Here is a 19423-nt window from a genome sequence, read left to right as displayed (position 1 = left end):
CCATCGTCATCCTCCTTGCGTTATCCCGACATTTCCACGGCTCATGGGAGCTTGGGGTCCGCTTTGGCAACTAATCCCAAGATTTGGCTAAGGCACTGGGTGGCACTGGTCCCACCGCGAGCTAGTAAGCTATGAGCTATCGGCTATAATTGTTATGAGCTAACGGCACTAGTTTTACGATAGGGACTGCCATCTGGTGCCGTAGCCGAATGGCATTTCTGCGACGCAAGACGAAAACGAAACACCGCGACAGGTAGTCTGGCTCTGTCGCACCAATACATAAGAGCGATAGAGATAGATATCTACGAGCGTTTCGTTTCGTGAGCGTTTCGATATCGTTTAAGTGCCATTCGGGGTACAGTAAGAGAAATTTCCATTGTGAATTTAACAAGTTCGACTTGTTGCGGGTTTATCCGTTTTAATCAAAAGTAAATGGAATAAATCACAATATTGATGATACAAGTCGAATTTGTCCGAACAGCAAGGTCAAAGTTGTTAAAAGGTATTTGATTGAATCAGCCAAACATATGTTTAAAGCAATATGTGTTATGTTGCTTTTATAAAATCGACTTGTTGATTCAAATGACGAGTAACTTGTAGAATGCAATAGTTACACTTAACAAAATCTAACTTGTTGTTTGAACCAAAGAGCATGTGGGCGCTATTTTAACCAAAATACTTGTTGAACTAACATGAAAACTGGTTGTTTTTTTCTCTCAGCGTACCCTGACCTTCCAAGTTCGATTTTTCAATACCTGTGAAATCCTTGCATGAGGGAAGTTGCAGTTGCTCTTGGAGTGGGTGATGATGGCCGACTTGACGGTGACGTCTTCCAGCTCCAAGGTCACCAGGGGCTTGTTGGTGATGCTCACTTCACGGAGACCCCAGAAATACACGTCCATTCTGAAAAATACTTGAAATATGTATCAATAGAGTAAGACGGTAGGTACAATCGTCATTAGGTACTTGTCACTTTTTATTAGGTTATCAGGGGATGCCATGAAAAGAGCATTTTGCACTAAGAAATAATAAGGAATTGTTGATCTTTTAAATGGTATTAACTCTGAAACTAAGAAAAATCCATTATACAATTTTTAAATCTTGAAATGAAATTTGACATTATTCAGTTTTCATGTTACACCGTGTATAATTTATATAGTAGGAAACCCGCAACTAAGGGTGCCCTTCCACCAGACATGCGCTACGTAGGTGTGTTTGATATCCACCAATAAGCTTAATCGAAGGCCCAGGGCGGGGGAGGGGGGACGGTCAAAAGAAAAGAAAATGTTCCCTTTTGTATGGAACATTTCGCAATTTTCGTATTTAACGCGAGCAAAGCTGCGTGCAAAAGCTAGTAAATGGGTGAATCAACTTTATCTTGCCTGTTATTGTCATGGTTACAGTCCCCTGCGTCACGCTGGTTTTATGCAAAATTTTGCTACTTAAACTATGCAAACATGCATTTTTCTGGTGTTAACAAGCCCTTTCCTTAATTTGCCACCTAATTATGCATACAACCAGCGTGATTCAGGGGAAAGTCACCATGGCAATAACGGTCAAGAAAAAGTTGATTCAACCAAATAATAAAGAGAAGCGTTATTACTTGTAATTCGTATTAGCCGGCAATATGTGTAAAGGAAGGGGTTCCGGGACGTCAGTGTTCAGCACAGTTTGGTTTATAATTTGCTCGCTGGACCTCTGCAGCTGCTCTTGCGATCTGTTGACCCAGGTCTGGTTGAGAGCACTAGTCACCTATAAGATAATAGTTATTTGTTATACAAGGGTGCAAAAGTTGTATTTTAACGCCGAGTGTGGAATTGAAAAATGAGCAAGTGAAAGGATTACGATGAATTACGAATTTACTTTTCGCACGTGTATTTTACGACGTTTTTCAGTACAGATAGCCCTCCGAAGTTTCTACTTGATAAGAAGTGAACCATTTCTCGCACTAGTGCGTAAAAAAAGCACCATCTGTACTGAAAATATACATATTTACATGCATAATCTGCGCGGACATCTGTATTCTGCCCACATCTTCTGCTCCCAGACGAAGGTTGTGCCAGTCCAGCGTAGACGGCGCTTCCAGGTCTTGGCCGGGCACGAACACAGGCTTCATCGTGACGCGACCCAGCAGATCGATTTTATCCTGGGAGAATATGCGAGTGTAAATGAGGCATATATGATAAGTTGATAACGGTCTAAGATTCAACGGTAGTAAGTTCGTATTTTTAACCCCCGACGCAAAAACGACGGGGTGTTATAAGTTTGACGTGTCTATTGTCTGTATGCTTGTGTGTGTGTCTGTCTGTGGCATTGTAGCTCCTGAACGGATGAATCGATTTAGATCCTTGTTGTTTTAAAATTGAATTAGACCGGAGTGATTTAAAAAAACAATAATCCTTAAAAATAAGTAACTAAAATTAGTTTCTTAAAAACTAACGGCATTGTACCATAAACAAGAGTCAGAGTTGATTAATTTTGACATTTCGTTTAATTCGGTTATTTCTGAAGGATTTGGCGGCAACATGAAAGTCATCAGTTTACTGAAAAAAATATCAGGACGAATTCTTAGTAATGTTGCTAAGAGTAATGTAGCTTAGAATGTGTGCTAGGAACGGGCCTCTTTCGTATATTTGATCCCCATTATCTACGGTGTGCCTTACCTTCTGCGTGGCATCCCAGTGGTACAACTCCACAAGTATCTCCGGGGGACTTGTCTTCAGCCGGAGAATGGACACGTTAGCGCTGCACGATATACGCAGCATCTCACTCCATATCGGAAACGCGGTGTTTTGACATACCTGTGTAAGGAGTTCATAAGTAAGTAATATAGCAACCTTGCTATTTGTATCACTGTAAATTAGGTGTTTATTAAATAAAGCCTTTAGTAATTAATTGAAATACGGTTGTACTCACGTTATTATATCGCTATTGCAGCGGGCGGAGCGGCGAGCGGCGCGGTTAGTCTGCGGAGTTTAGCCGTCGCGTGAACTCCTATATGCCTGAAGAGGGGCCTCCGAATTGGCCCGGAAACATGTTGCAGCAATAGCGATATAATAACGTGAGTACAACCGTATTTCAATTAATTATTTTAATATGTCTCACGAAAGTTTAACTTGTATAAAGCCTTTAGTCTTACGCCGTGGCTTGCGTGGGCGACGGTCGCGCGATGGTCGCGCGACGGCGATGCGACGCATACGAAATCAAACCTTATCGATATGGAAGTAGATCAAGTAGTCAATGCGATGAGACGCGACGGCGACGGTCGCGCGATGGTCGCGCGACCGTTGCCCACGCAAGACACGGCGTTATTCAGCATTCTCTGTATTTAATTGTACGCCAAACTTCCCGCACCACATGGCGACCCTGTCACGTGAGTTTTTGGGCTCTCGCGCTGCCGAACTTATTACATACATTCCCTACAAGTCTGGTGTCACATGGTGATATTGCAATGAGCCGGTCCAGGAGAAGAAAGGGGGCCGTGAAATTCTTAACCCTGGGGTAACTTGCCACGCTGTTAAGTAATGTTACTAACGTGTCAAGATTCAGTAACTGTGTAAGTTTCACTCTTGGACCAAATTAAATTATTGTCATAGAAAATATTAACTGTCAGCTTCACAACTTACATTTCGATAAGATTTTGCATGCAATTTTGAATAGTGCGTTAAGTGGAACGTTATGGAAACAGCTTATATTATAAGCTGTTTCCATAGTGCGTTAAGTGGAACGTTTGAATATGTGGAACGTTAGGCCTTATATTATTGTTTCCATAACGTTGATCATAATTTAATTTGGTCCAAGAGTAAAAATACAGACGCAATATCACCATGTGACATATTATGTCAGGCCTTGGTTGATCTAATACAGACGCCGCGGGCAATGGGTCGTCACATGCCGCCCGCGCTATTCTTCAAAATGTTATGGAGGGTCGTCCTCAACTACGGCGGGCATACGGCGGATACCGAACACTTTCTAAGATCTGCAAACGCACTAGACAGACTACGCGAGCGAAGTTCTATCTAAGGTACTTTGCCTGCGGATTAGGGGGACGAAAATCACTCGCGTCTGTAGGGTATGGGTACCTACCATGAACCAGTACGTAACCTTGGGTGCTGCCAAAAACCAAAAACAGCCCAATGTTCAGCACCATCAGACACTTCCATAGCCGTCGCGCAACCGTCGTCCACGCGAACCCTGAGACCGTTTTCACATTATCCGATCAGATATCGGACGGATTTCGATAGAAAAAATCCAAGATGGCGCCTATAATGTATGCGATATTGGTCCGACATGCGATATCGGATCGGATAATGAGAAAACGCACTAACGTCGTGTGTTTCGGCCAGGGCCAACGTCGATAGACAGACCTGCGTTTCTTTGACGTTGTTCATAAAATGGATCCTCACGAAGGGTGACAAGCCGCTGATGTCGCTGACACCACACAGCTTGGCGCGGTAGATGTTCACGCGGCATTCGATGGGCTGTTGGAAAATTAACAAATTTTGCATTAATTGAGCATTTATTTTTTTGCCATTTTTTATTTTGATTTTTTTAGGGAGTTTTAGGTCAATTGTACTCAGAATCACGAGGACTTTCAAAGTCACTGGGAAACAAAAATGTCCCAGAATTTTTTTTTATTTTTTAATTTCCTCTTTTGTTCCCCCACACAACATGTACGGAAAATAAATATCCAAAAATAAAAAAATCGGATGGGACAATGGTTTGGGGCAATATAATAAAATACTAGGATTGAAAAAGCTAGTGATTCTGAGTAGAACAGCATAATTTTTTTCAAAAATATCACATTTCATAAACGTGGAGTTGAGTTATTAAATATAAATTATGTTTAAACATAACTACTGTCCATATTTTTTTGTTCGAATTATGTGTTGTTTTATTTCTTGCACTGTATAAAATATTTTATTTTAAGTATAGGAAACTACTACTGTGAGTACTTTTAGATACGTACCATGGGATCACACTCCAGGCTGAGACCCGACTCGGTACTCCTGTACCCATCTGGTATACAATACTGGAACATGGCCCGATATCGGAACAGTCCCATCCAAGCAAGGAGCTCCACTTTTCCGTAGATACAATGGCAGTCCGGCGGCTGGTGTTGCGACATTTTATCGGCTGAAACAGTATTACTTTGTAACTCAGAGTGTAACCACAGTATAAAAGTACTATCGTACAGTATGGCCACTCCCGCTCCCCGCTGAAAGTGCCGCCCTCTCGGTTGCCTCACAGTTACCGCCTGTCAAAGACGCGAACAGTCGACCTGTCATATTTCACTTATACAAGCATAGTACGCGTTCACCTACACGAGCTTAGAATGCGTGCTAGGAACGCGCCTCTTTCATATATTTGATCGCCGGTGTCCGAGGTGTGGTAGGTATATACACCGTAGAATGAAGAATCATAGATCAAGCAAACGTATCTGCTTAGCGTGTCAAATGAACTCAGTAAATCCACTTTGTCAGTCTTTAATCGCAGCTTGCAGCTTTCGGGCGTCAATTTTTGTAAGTTGAAGTCAACAAAAACGTTAAAAATGCCTCGTTACGTGATATTTAATTGCAACAACAACAAAAAGATTATGTAGGTACATTTAAGGGCCTGAGACATATATGTATTTTAATCACAGGCAAGTATCAACTTCAGTACAAAATCTGACACGCTCGGCCCCTATACAAATAGATGAACTTGTTTCTTCTATCTAAATCTAGGTAGTTCTGTGGAGTGTGAGAATGAACAAAACACGTCAATATCTTTGGCTGTGCAGTATATTTCATCTATTTACACAAACACCGCAAAGAATAGCTATTTAGATAAATGTACTTCCGGTTCGAGCGCCATTTTAGTGGTAACGCCTCGTGAATAATTCATTTTTCTTTTGCTCATTAATATTGTTTAAAGTGTAATATCGATAGTGTATTAAAGCATAGTTAATTAAGAATTGGTACGCGATGGGAGGAATTTAATTTTTAAATGAAAAGAAAAAAGTAAACAATATTTTTTATTGCAGAATATAAAAGATCGTTTATTAATTTATAGCGTGTCACATATATTTCAATCATTCAGTATGTTTATGCACAAAATTACGGACTTTTCTGAAAATAGTATTCATCATCCTCTGAACAAGATTTTCATCCATCTTTTTTGTCTGTTGATTCCGTGTGGACCGCAAGGAGTGGATATTTTGAATTATTTTGCCACTATTATTTAATTATCCTTTAATGAAATAATGATTTGGGCAATAATTATTGCCTAGTAGTTTTCTGGAAATTCAACAATTTAGCAATCATTGACCCAGACCAAGGGGATTTTTCACGTATTTGTTCACAGTGCATTTTCGCCGGTCAACGTCCATCATCAATAACTTACAAACGCAAAAAGTTAGATCAACCAAATTTCTAATATAGAGTTATCAACGTATTAAAATTAAGATGTGATTATCAGTTTTTTTAAATTTTTAAATATATTTTTTTTATTCGTCGCTAAACGCGTGCCAATACTATGTTAACTATGCTTTATGCAGTAAAACTAATGTAGTAGTGGGAAACTTATGAAGAATTAACTCGAATCGCGATTAGCCACTTTTTTGTCATCAACGGCCGGTAGTCCACGTGGTCTTATGAAGTCTGGCTATCAATTTACAAGTGCTAATTCACCGTACACTGTCGTACTTACCGTACCAAAATCACTAATTAATATTAGCTCATATCACCTTGACACTGGCAAAATGGTCCCAATAGACTAAAGCCATTTAATTTTAAAAAACTATTTACATGAATAGTTTACGAAAAGATTTGTAACAATGATGACAAACGTTTCGTATTTGTCGCCTATTGAAAAAATCTGTACATATTATAAAAACAAAAGACGCGCGCTGGCAGCGGCATCCATACCGGCCATGCAGGCTGCCAGCACTCGCACAGCACAGAGGTTGGTAAAATAAATTCGGATTTTGGGCTACAATGGAATAACCCCTGGGTCGCCGTTGTCAAAAATTTGCTACTGAATTTTCATTTTGTTTATCAGAATTTAAATTGTCTGTGACACATCTGGAACAAGGCATTTGAGGGATTAAGCAATTGAAGGTTCCAAATTCGACACTGGAGATATGGGTAAAATATCTTATGATGTCCCCACGCCAGCTGTTATAAATGTTATATTATAACACGGTGTGACAGCGCGATGGCCTTGACATCACCCTTTCCCTGTCACTGACGCAACAAAGCGGTTTGAATACAAATTGCATACCGTGAAACACGTGCGACGTGTTGCTTTCCTGTCACAATAAGTGTAACTAGTGTAAAGCCTGAGTGCACGCTGGGTGCGTGCGTACAAACTGTGCATCGTCGCCTCAGGATACTTGTATGAGCTTCAACTGTTTTGTTTGTCATGCACGCCGCACGCCCCGCTCCGTTGCACGCCCAATATGAGCGTGAACTCAAGCCTTCCACACGTGCGAATTTTGCAATTCGTACATGATTCGCGGTAGGGCATCTTCAACGTGCTAGTAGCGCTCTCTGCGCAGAGTTTTGCGTAATATTCTTGTATCAGCTTGCCTTAAGATAAACCGTCTGTATCTTGCCACACCGCTGGCCGCTCTGTTCCGGCGTGATCGAATGTATGATGTCACTCGGCGGTATCTTGGCGTGGGCCACGCGGGACCCGTTACTAAGCAACCACACCGATATGTGCGGCCAGCCGTCTGGAGTCTGAAACAATCACAGATATAGGTACGAAGGAGATCGGATAAAACACGTATGCTCTCCTATTGCGCAATACACGCGCACCATTTCCATGTCTGGGTACCTGCGAACGATCAGCGAGTCTTATTACGATTGTATGCTCATCAATGACTTCAATGAGCTACCGGCCTACCGCTACCGCAATCCGTTCTCTAGCAGTTTACGGTCCGAGGAAACAATTTGGGACTGCGAACGAAACATGGTCGCATTAGACAGAAATGAGCATAAGGGTTTACCCTACAGATGTGACGACGGAAGATTTTCGAAAATGCGATATTTTCATAGGAAAATTTCTCATTTTTGTATGGAGATTGAAACCTTACAATTCATAATATTAAATTTCCTGTATTTCGTATGAAACTTTCATAAAATTTTATCAAGTTTTCGCTACTTGTATATGTATATCACTTTGATAAGAACTGTTTAAATAACTACTTAGATATAAATATAGATTAATACCTTTATTGAATAAAAATACCTACAATGTAAACGAGCGACAACGGCGGCAGATAAACCGTTAGCGGTTTTCGCTCGCTGTTCAAATGTAATAAAATAGTATATAAGTGTTTTTAGATAAATAAATTAAAAAAAAAAAAAAAAACTTATTTAACCTTATGACTATGCATCTACCCCTATATCCTATACCATGTAGATGGATGCCCTAGAACCTACAACCAACAACATACCTTATACATGAGTTGTTTCAGCTCCTGAAGGATACATTTGGATTCAGCCAGCATTATTTTAATAGCTTTCTTAGGCTCAACGTTATCAGGACCACGGGACTGGCAATGCGGCCTGAATTTCGATTTTCTTGCCATTAGTCGACAGTATATTTTTTCCTGGAAAAAGTTGGATTTCAAACCAAGAGTACCTATCATTTAAAAGCAGGACTAAGCGGATTTGGACAAATTACTAAGATGAAAACTTGTACAAAAAGGAGAAGTTATGAAAGAATAAAATAAGAATGGCATATAATTGATCGGGCAACTAAAATATTAAACGGGAAGTTAAGTCGGGCATACAATAATACAGCGTGTGTATTCCATACGGGCGAATATTTGAATAACGATTAGTATTGGACCTAAGGAGCCTAACTACATGGTTTTTTTATTGAATAGATGAGATTTTTTTTTTTCATACATAATAATTCAGCACGCAATGTATTACGTCCACATCAATTAGCGTACCTACATAAACGTCATTACGACATGACGTTTATGTCATGTCAAGATAATATGGACGGCGTACATTGCTGCTTGGTCAGATTTAAAAAAATAATTACTCTTAATTAATAACACTTTTTAATAAAATGATTATCCTATATGGTTCGTATGATTAGATACTATAACTGGATACATTATTCGCCCGTATGGAATCCACACGCTGTATATTAGAATAATACGGCCAAGAGCGTGTCGGGCCACGCTCAGTGTAATTCTCAAAAACTACTGAACCTATCAAGTTCAAAAAACGATGTTTCTTTAGGAGCGATTATTTGACACTCATTTTTAAATACCAAACTTCATTTTTGCACTTTGTTGGCGGGTCAACGGGTCATCTAGTACAGTACAGATCGGTGCGAAGTGTTTTTCCTTTGTGTCTATGCTGTGCTTAGTACTTTTTGTACAGTACTGAGCCTGCCTGATGCAATAACATTACACTTTCGTGAGTTTCCGAGAAAATATGAAGGAAAAACGTTTCGCACTACATCTGTACAATTTTTACAGAACTAACGATCTTCTCCTTCTGCAACTGAACAAGATTCCGATCCAGCTCAGTGGTATACTTCTGCATCTCCTCGTGAGAGCTGGAATACTGGACGATTTCCAGAAACTTCTTGATCTTCGCCATGGCTTCCTCGCTGGAGCGGTTTAAGGAATCTAGGAGGTCGCTTGGGTTCGTATAGTCCTTCATTTCAAGACGGGCAGAGATTTCTGAGAGACTGTTTTCCTGAAATCAATACACCGTGTTTTTATTAAATTGCGTTAACCTGGTGGAAAACGGTCACCGTCACCTATAGACGCGTGTAACTCAAGGAGTGTCACGTGCGCGTTGCCAATCCATTAGAAACTTGTACCACAGTATAATAACAAGTACTATCGCACAGTATGGCCACTCCCTCTCCCCGCTGAAAGTGCCCCCTCACCCGCTCTCGGTTACCTCACAATTGGGTAAACTCACCAGCTGTTCAGTGAGCCCGAGCAACACGTTGTGGACATAAACGCGTAACCTCAGGTCTGGAAGTCGAGGGGCCAGCTGCAGCACCGGGCGCGCCATCTCCAGGTGACATAAAAAAGCTCCACGCGTTACATAAACAGCTGGGTAAGATCCATGTCAGTTTGCAGAAGTAACAGCGACATCTACCGAGCTTGCCGCAACACTCACCAACTGTTCAGTGAGACCCAGTAGCACGTTGTGCACATAAACGCGCAACCTCAGGTCTGGAAGGCGAGCAGCCAGCTGCAGCACTGGACACGCCATCTCCAGGTGACCCGACTGGCTGGTCCAACGCACTGGACGGCCGCCGGTGTAGTGCAGCTTCTTCTGTTCTGAAGAAAATTATCGTCAGGCGTTGGTCTTAAAATTCTGATCCTGAGACCCGATAGCATTTGTTTTCATTTGGGAATTAGAACTCTCAATGAATCTATTTTATCCTCCTGATCCTGAGACCCGATAGCATTTGTTTTGTTTTTGAAATTGGAACAATTGAATCCATTTTTAGCCTACTCTGGGCAAACGCCTCCCCTTGCTTCTTCCACTCAACCCTGTTATTTTGTAATGTCTGCCAATCCGGATAAAATGATTGTGTCCATCAGGGACCCTATTCTATTTATTGGGTTGGCACAAAAGTAATGACACACTCTACAAAACTCTATACATTAAATATTATGTGCTGTATTATTTTTCTGTACAATAAAGTGTTTACTTACTTACTTACTTACTTACATTTCCTTTCTTAAGTTAATTGTTTTCGATAATATTCTAGTATGTTGTAGAACATTCTAGGTACTTCTAATGTGAGGGTATATAAAGCCGCCCTCGTGATTAGTTTAGTTAGATTGAAATAAAATGGACGAGCGACAAGTTCGAACACTTTACTTATACGAGTACTTGTTAGGCCACAGTGCGCGGGCTGCGGCTGACAATATTAACACTGCATTGGGCGCTGGAAGTACAAGCTATGCCACGGTATCCAGATGGTTTGACCGTTTTAAATCAGGAGACAGGAGCCTTGAAAGTCAGTCACGCTCAGGGCGACCACCTGCATTCAATGATGACGATTTACGCCGCGAACTACAGTCGAATCCTGATGCTACTACTCGTGAATTAGCGGAGGCACTTAACTGCAGTCACCACGCTGTGGAATATCATCTGCATGAGCTTGGGTATCGAAAAGTTTTGGCTCGATGGGTACCGCACATCCTTACCGACGCCAGTCGTGCAGTCCGTGTCGCCATCTGTCAATCACTTTTGCTGCGACCCCGACGTAAAGAGTTTTTGACTGATCTGGTTACGGGAGATGAATCATGGATTTATTATGAGAACGATACACGTCGTGCTTTTTGGCTGCTTCGAGAAGAAACGCCACCGAAGCTGAGTCAAAAGAACCGCTTAAAAGTTTTGCTTTGTTGTTTCTGGGACTCGCAAGGCATGCTGTTTCATGAACTATTACACAATGAAACTATAAAAGCTAACAAATATTCAACACAGCTCACTGAACTATCTTCTGCTATCAAGAAAAAACGACGAAGACGAGCCACTGTAATTTTACTACATGATAACGCTCGACCTCATGTCGCATCTACCGTTCGCCAACAGCTGCAGAACTTGGGCTGGGAGACGATACGACCCCACCCACCTTATTCTCCAGACCTCGCACCATCAGACTTTCATTTGTTTAGAGCCCTGAAACGACATTTGCGGGGTAAACAATTCAATGATTTCCATGATGTACAGGTGGAGTTGAACAACTTTTTCGAGGCACAGCCATCAGAATTCTGGGCGAAAGGCATCCAAACTTTGCCGGATCGTTGGCAAGAAGTCATAGATGCTAATGGTTTTAATTACATCATCGACTAAGCTTTTTGTATTGTAATAATAATAAAAAATATAAAACGTAAACCAAGTGTCTCATTACTTTTGTGCCGACCCAATACATGTCCCTTTTTGCACACCCGGTATGTCAGGAAAAAAAATAGGCCAATAAAAACACGAATTAATTCAAAGCTTTATGTTTATAATACGAATAACTATGCTAATTTCATTGTGACAAAACAGCAAGATCTAACACTTACTTATTTCAGAAATCAGTGCCTCAAATTCGCTAGATTCTGTAAAACAAAATTAAAATTTCGCATTGTATAATTGTCTATAAATATAGCATCCATAATAATATAAGTATATCGGATATAATAAATTGAGTCATTCATTTTACTTTCATAATTACATGTACAGACAAGCAATTGGAACCCTAGGCCACTGTAGAACTATGTCATAGTACTTGACGTTATAAATCAGACTGTAAGAAATCTCTTAGTCATTTTGACATGGTTGTAGAGTGGCCTAGGGTTCCAATTGGTTTACTGTACATGGACGTTAAAATTAGGATCATCTCATAGACTCTGAATATTGATGTATTGGTACTTGCCGTTGTCGTAGCCGCCAAAAGGCAATTCTCCAGTGGTGATCGCGACTCCACACGTGGTGCCCGCCAAGCACTTATGCAGCATGGACACCTCAAACACGGGACAAAACATGACGAAATTCTCTATGACCCATTCCTGCCAATAAGAAAATTTCACCTGATAACTTTCTCATACTACACATTAACAAAATATTATTTATAATTATTCCTTTCTTTTTGTACTGGGTTACGTGATTTTTCTCTCTTAATGATCGCATCGCCGAGCGCTGGAACTGCTGGAAGTCACCAGCAATTTGCTGAGATGAGACCAGTTGGTGGCACTACATTAATTTAAGTTAATATTAACCATTAAGTAACATTGACTGCTGTTACACGGGCAACACTATTGCCAGCAATTTACATACCATTACCGCGTTTGCTCCATAATTAGTTGGTGCGTATTGAACAAACGCGGCTATTGTATGTGAATTGTTACAATTGTATTGCCGGTGTAACAGCACCATCAGTCTCTGTCTTACTGCATCCAGGGCGCCAGCGAGCACCGGTTCCACGAGCACCGTCCTCAGACCCTGCCTGTAGTAAGGCACGATGGTCCTCAAGGCCACTAGCAGAGCGCCGCGGTGGAAGGGCCCGTTTTCAGACTCCCGCCACGGCCCATACATATGTAGCAGGGACGGTCCGAATGTGGGCAGGAATCCTGTGAACGGTTTGAGAAACTGTCAGTGTACGTTAGGGAAGAAGAATCTTTTATAAAGCTAGTGACCGTCACAGCTATGTATGCGTTTGGTTTTAAAGCACCAGATCGCCTAGCCTGCCCAGACCCTCCCTGTAGTAAGGCACGATGGTCCTCAAGGCCCGTACATGCGTAGGAGGGATGAACCTGTTTAGGAAACTGTCAGTTTTTGTAAGGGAAGAAGAATCTTTTATAGGGCTGGTGACCGACACATCTGTGTATGCGTTTGACACAAGATCGCCTAGCCTGCCCAGGTCCTGCATGTAGTAAGGCACGACGATCCTCAAGGCCACTATAATGGGCCGCGATGGATCTTCAGACTACCGCCACGGCCCGTACATATGTAGGAAGGATGGACCGAATGTTGGGAGGAATTCTGTAAATGGTTTTACCCCTTTATAGTTTTGTAATGAAAAAGGAAGCTTTTAAAGAGCTGGCGATAATCTTTTGGAAGTCCCGTGTATTCGGCTAGGTACAGTATTTGAGCGTGTAATACGGCTTTTGGCTGTAAGGCACCACGTGGTCCAACCCGCAGCCAGTAGGGACAGGAATCCTTCTCGTAGTAAGAGATTATGGTTTTCATAACCACCAGCAGCGTACCATGGTGTAAGGACTGTAAGGCACTATCATTTCGGGTAGTAACTCGTACTTATATGTAAGAAGGCGAGTTGGAGAGACGGTTCGTATATAAATGCTAAAGCTGTAATACGAGTGCAAACTTATCTTACTTGGTTAACTTGGTGATACAGAGCCTATGTTGAGATTTCATGGAGACAGAAGGGACAGCCTCTCATATGACACTGAATTTCAACTGATTCGTACAGGGCACCGGATTCCCCAGAGGTCCCCTCGAGATCTTATTTCTTTATTGAAAGCTTGACAGGAATTCTTCAGTTGAGGTGGTTCATCTAACTAATATAACCCTCCAGGCTCCGTCCGATACCATAAGTGGTACCTATATCTCACCGTTTTCCCCGCCATGCGATATTTCCGACAGCTTCAAGCTCGTGCTAGCCAGCACCTTGAACCCTATGGACACAGAGCACACGTCGAACTGTATAGTGTCACACACGTTCGGAAACATCTCGACCAATGACACGCGCTCGATGAACACTGGGTTGTTTGTGCGGTGCTGCGGGCTGGTCTGACCCTGTGGGCGAGCAATGTATGTTGAACAAGAGAGATCAATCGAAGACGTAGGTGTCACCAGATCCTCCACTTTGAGCTTTACGGAATTAAAGCGGAACCATCACGAAAAATGGCAATCATTGTATGATGAAAGTGAATAGCGCCAAACCAAAAATTAAATACCTATACCATTTTCTATGACGTGAGATATTTATGCAGCCTTCTTTTTGTACGATGTTATTGCCGGTAACTGTGTCCTGCCCACCTAGCGAGAAACGAGATACTGCGTTTTACGGACCGTTCTATGAAATTACCACCGGGAGAAGGCAGTCAACATCAATGTCCGGCGATTTTTGCCTAACATAATTTTCTTATCATGTTATTTATGTATGACTGTAGGCGAGTTTCAAGTCTTAACGCGGTCGGTTAATGATTATAATATATTATATATTTACAGTATAATAAAGAGTACTATCGTACAGTATGGCCACTCCCGCTCCTCGCTGAAAGTGCCGCCCACCCGCTCTCGGTTGCCTCACAGTTAATACTGCCTGTAAAAACGCCACCAGTCGACCTGTCATATCTCACTCATACAAGCATGGTACTCGATCTACACGAGCTACACGAGCTTAGACTTTGTGCGTAGGAACGCGCCTCTTTCATATTTGATCGCCATTGTCCGAGGTGTGCCTAAATACTCTTCTGTAAATTACTCCAATAAAGGCGTCAACATACCATCATGTCACAGAAAGCCAGCCTCACGCATGTATTTGGCGGGTTGCCAGTAATATCCGGGCGGCTGAGATGGTTACACGGCACGTTGTACGCGCGGAAGATCGTCACTTGGTAGCAGGCTGGTTGCTGCTCGGAACCGTAAAGTATGAGCACGTTACTGGAAAAAAACGCAAGTATTAGTTTTTTTCTTAGCCTATTGGAGTGTCCCATAAGTCCCATTACTGGGCAAAGGCCTCTCCCCTGGCTCTCAATATTTCCCGATTCTCCGCTATACTTCCGGCCAGTTGTTTAGGAAGTCGTCAAGGTCGTCCCGCCATCTTTGCCTGGGCCTGCCCCGCCCACACTTCTTCGTCGGCATCCACTGTGGCTATGAACCCATCTATCCAGATGCATGCGATAGACGTGACCGGCATTTAAGTCAGGCAGTTTTTCCAAAAAAATGATTTTACTAAAGAAAACTACAGTAGTAGAGATGACTTTTAGGTGCAGGAGTGCCTTCGACCATGTGAAGGCTACCAAACAACCTCACTATTGCTGTTGAATGTGAAAGGATTCGGGTCAAAGGACATTTAAATATATACTGACAGTTTTTAAACCAATATAAGTATATAAAATCTACGATAAACTGTATGAACAATGGTACCATCATTTATATTTATCATTTCAGGCTATTTCATTGACATAGAATCTAAATCTGTCTCAATGTGCTATCTGTCTCCTTTTTAGAGTAAGTGCGGAGAGTCGATTAGGTATTGTTGATGGTGAGGGTGTTCCACAATGAAAGCACACAGTACTGGACACGAAAAACAGTTTAATTCCGTAAAGTTACAGACACCACGTGATATTTAAATGAGAGCAGTATGTACGTGTGTCGCGCGCGGATAGACAAGCCGACTGACGAGCGGTCGGAAAAGAAACCGTTACAACCTTGTCGCTGCGTCACACGTATATCTACCTCCAAATTTCAACCATAAAGTAATATTACTTAATAACAACCCTAAAAACAAATTAAAATAAACCGTTTGAGCACGTCGCTAACAGGTATATTGGTCCCCATAATATATGACTAGTCTTTTCTTTCTGCACAGTCTAAGTATATAGATGCAGACTCTCCAATTATCATAATAATGTTTACTTAAAATCAGGACTTAATCACGTATGACTACATATTAAACTGACCTCCAACGTTTCAGGGACGGCGTTGTCCCCGTGGTCTCGGGGAAGACTGGCTTGAAAACAGTTCAAGTTGATAATCAAAACCAAGTGCAGGTAGTTCGAAAAACTCGCGCGGCTGTCAGAAGGTGTTGATGTCATTTCAAGCCAGTCTTCTCCGAGACCACGGGGACAACGTCCCTGAAACGTTGGAGGTCAGTTTATTCCAAGTATCGTTTGTTTTTATTACAAAACCAGTGCCAAAAATTTGCAAAACAACTCACTCCTCAATTTTCTCTTGGAAAAACGGTGCATTTAACATTTCAGCGCGAACCGAAATGGAGATGTCCACTTTTAGGTAGCCCACTGGGTTGTTCTTAGGATCGGTAGGCAAAGTCAGCTGTACCCACTTGTGAGTAATAGTGTGATCTGTAAGGAGAAAAATAGTTATTTGTTTTACAAGGGAGCAAATTGATACCCGAGCAAAAGAAAGATTCTAATATTGAACTGCGAGCGTAGCGACTAGCGAGTCCTTCACTTCCCTAAAATGGGGAGGGGGGGGGGGGGTGGAAGTTTGTATGGAGCATTCTGAAATTTTCGAATGTAACGCGAGCGAAGCTGTGGGCAAAAGCTAATCCTTCTATACAGATATTAATGAATGAATTACGTGGTTGCCTCCAGACATGCGCTAGATCAACTCCGGCTTCGCCCAGCATCCGGGGTATTCCGCCGTACGGCTCCACCACAGTGAACCAGAGGCACTTGCGTTTTATTTCCGCGGCGCTCGTGAACACCTCGAATACGAAGTTCTGTAAATAAAGGCTGGAGTTAAACCAAAAGTCGAAAAACGTCTCGAGCGAAACTTGTGTTTACTTACTTAGGCCCAATTCTTTAAATAATAATAAATCCATCCATACTAATATTATAAATGGGAAAGTGTGTGTCTGTTTGTTTGTCCGTCTTTCACGGCCAAACGGAGCGTCGAATTTACGTGATTTTTAAGTGGAGATAGTTGAAGGTATGGAGAGTGACATAGGCTAATTTGTGTCTCTTTCTAACACGCGCGAACAAAAGCTAGTAAGAAATAAATATTGGGGGACACCTTGTACAGAATAGATCAACCTAGCCCCAAACTAAGCATAGCTTACTTACTCTGTGTCCTAGGTACGACGGCTAGGGACGATATACATGCTTATATAGATAAATACATACTTATACACATAGAAAACATCCATGGCAGGAACAAATATCTGTGTTCACCACACAAATAAATGCCCTTACCGGGATTCGAATCCAGGACCGCGGCTTAGCAAGTTAGCAGGTAGGGTCATTACAGGCTACGCCAGACAAAAACTTTTGATTCCTACTGACAGCGTTAAATGTTTAACGCTCAGTGTTGCCAACTCGAATTTTGGGTATACTCTTGGGCCGTCTCGTTCGGTTTTCGTCACGTTCCAAAATTTGTCCGATTCTGCTTTTGTTCATTCTAAATTCTAAATTCTTACCTACATTAACAAACGGACCGCTCGCGAGCAGCCGACTTAGAATTTCATTTTGCCAGGCGAAGGTCGTCACCACTAAAAGGGCCGCGAACTCGCGGCCGCCGGCATGTACTTGTAGCGCGGCGTTAGAATCGCGGAGTGAGCCGCCCCTGCTCATAGCGCAATTTTCAGCGTTTTTTAGTGTCCCACTGCTGACCAACGGGCTCCCCTTGTTTTTTCCACTCAACCCTGTCGTTGGCGTTTTCCCATCGGGTAGAATGCGTCCATGCAGGGTGCGTAGCCGAATGGCATAAATGCTCACGAAACGCTCACGAAACAAAACGCTCGTAGATATCTATCTCTATCGCTCGTGCGTATTGGCGCGACAGAGCCAGACTACCTTTCGTGGCGTTTCGTTTTCGTTTCGCGTCGCAGAAATGCCATTCGGCTATGGCACCAAATTAAAAAAAAAATGAAAATGAAATATTTATTTTTCAAGTAGGCATATTACAATGCGCATATGAACGTCAAATAAAGCTACGCCGGCTCTAACCCTACGCCTCAGCCTCGAGAAGATTTCAGTCCCCCCTCAGTTGGGAGGGGGGTATCCACTATGGGACCGGCAAGAAACTCGGCGGGCAACTTCTTTTCAAAACATTACATCTTATAACTAACATGCATTAAGTAACAAGATACAACCCCACCATCCCACCATCTCCTTTTTGGTCTGCCTGAACCCCGACCTGCCCCGTCAATTGTGTTTCGCGGCTCCCAGTCTGTAATCAATCAGTCTAGCCCATAATTCATAAATGGTAAAATACTTCAACATTACCTCTCTATAGTATGGTACTCTTAAGTTTGCTCTCAGTCCACTTCGATATTTCATATTGTCTAAAGTGACCACCACGTAAGACATAGCCTGGCCTGGGTAAGTGAATGCTAGTTTCTTGCCTTCAAGAACAGTCACACACACCTGAAATGCAATTCAATTCAGTTGAATTTATTTATTTCAGACATAATATAATACACCGTGTTTTTTTTTGTTTTCATACATAATGCATTTATTAGTGTGAGTCCCTTAAAAATTACATTCAAGTTAATGTCAAGTGATTGACGGCACATGTCAAAACAAATAACATTAGGAATTGATAAAGGCTGTCACACGTGTTCAGTAATTATCTTAATTAATAATTCGATAACCGTAAAAGTTAAGACGCTTGTTTCTTAGATAAATTAATAGTATTTGATCTAAAGAACCTTCCCTTATTAAAGTTAACGGAATTCAATAAAAACAGGGTGTATAGACGGTCAACTAAATTTTGGCACTAAGTCCGTTTTCACATTATTCGATCCGATATCGAATGTCGAAAGGATTTCAATAGAAAAAATGTAAGATGGCGCCTGTAATTTATGGGATATCGGTCCGACATCCGATATCGGATCGGATAATGTGAAAAGTGAAAACACACTAATAAAAGGCGGCAGAAAAATGTAGGCCTCCCCGGCCAATTGTCTTCATAGAACGCGTGCCTTCCTAAACCTTATCGACGAGCCATAACGCGTAAAATTGATTGAAAACGCGAGGACGAAGGTTTCCCATTTAAAATTCGAATTTCAAGTCTTTTATAAAGTCTATACTTTTGTTAGTGTGCAATAATGGGTACGTATCACAATGTCTAAAGTTAAAAAACCTAACGTTAAATGACCTACGTTCAAAATACCTAAAATCAAAATACATAATGGTGTTTCGACCGAAATTCAAAATACCTAAAGTTTAAAAAGGTGCATA

The 19423-nt window shown here is 41.8% G+C and overlaps 1 protein-coding gene across 1 annotated transcript in view; it reads right to left on the bottom strand.

The window, feature by feature from the left end:
• LOC125240508 (otoferlin-like) overlaps positions 1-18550 on the bottom strand; it is a 45876-nt gene extending 27326 nt beyond the window's left edge. Inside the window, exons 1-18 of the mRNA XM_048148399.1 lie at positions 18467-18550; positions 16821-16962; positions 16438-16582; positions 15002-15158; positions 14105-14288; positions 12924-13102; positions 12409-12541; positions 10146-10309; positions 9477-9710; positions 8444-8599; positions 7584-7724; positions 7264-7291; positions 4970-5136; positions 4368-4481; positions 2664-2801; positions 1997-2146; positions 1604-1752; positions 756-903 (exon numbers count right to left, since the gene is read on the bottom strand). Of these exons, the coding sequence (XP_048004356.1) occupies positions 756-903; positions 1604-1752; positions 1997-2146; positions 2664-2801; positions 4368-4481; positions 4970-5136; positions 7264-7291; positions 7584-7724; positions 8444-8599; positions 9477-9710; positions 10146-10309; positions 12409-12541; positions 12924-13102; positions 14105-14288; positions 15002-15158; positions 16438-16582; positions 16821-16962; positions 18467-18550 (2613 nt within the window). The remainder of the gene's footprint in view (positions 1-755; positions 904-1603; positions 1753-1996; positions 2147-2663; positions 2802-4367; positions 4482-4969; positions 5137-7263; positions 7292-7583; positions 7725-8443; positions 8600-9476; positions 9711-10145; positions 10310-12408; positions 12542-12923; positions 13103-14104; positions 14289-15001; positions 15159-16437; positions 16583-16820; positions 16963-18466) is intronic.
• Positions 18551-19423: the final 873 nt, after the last annotated feature.

This window comes from Leguminivora glycinivorella, chromosome Z, assembly GCF_023078275.1.
Source record: "Leguminivora glycinivorella isolate SPB_JAAS2020 chromosome Z, LegGlyc_1.1, whole genome shotgun sequence".
Classification (NCBI taxonomy): Eukaryota; Metazoa; Arthropoda; class Insecta; order Lepidoptera; family Tortricidae; genus Leguminivora; species Leguminivora glycinivorella.
The sequence above is the reverse complement of the archived record's forward strand: the minus strand, read 5'-3'. Positions and strand labels throughout refer to the sequence as shown.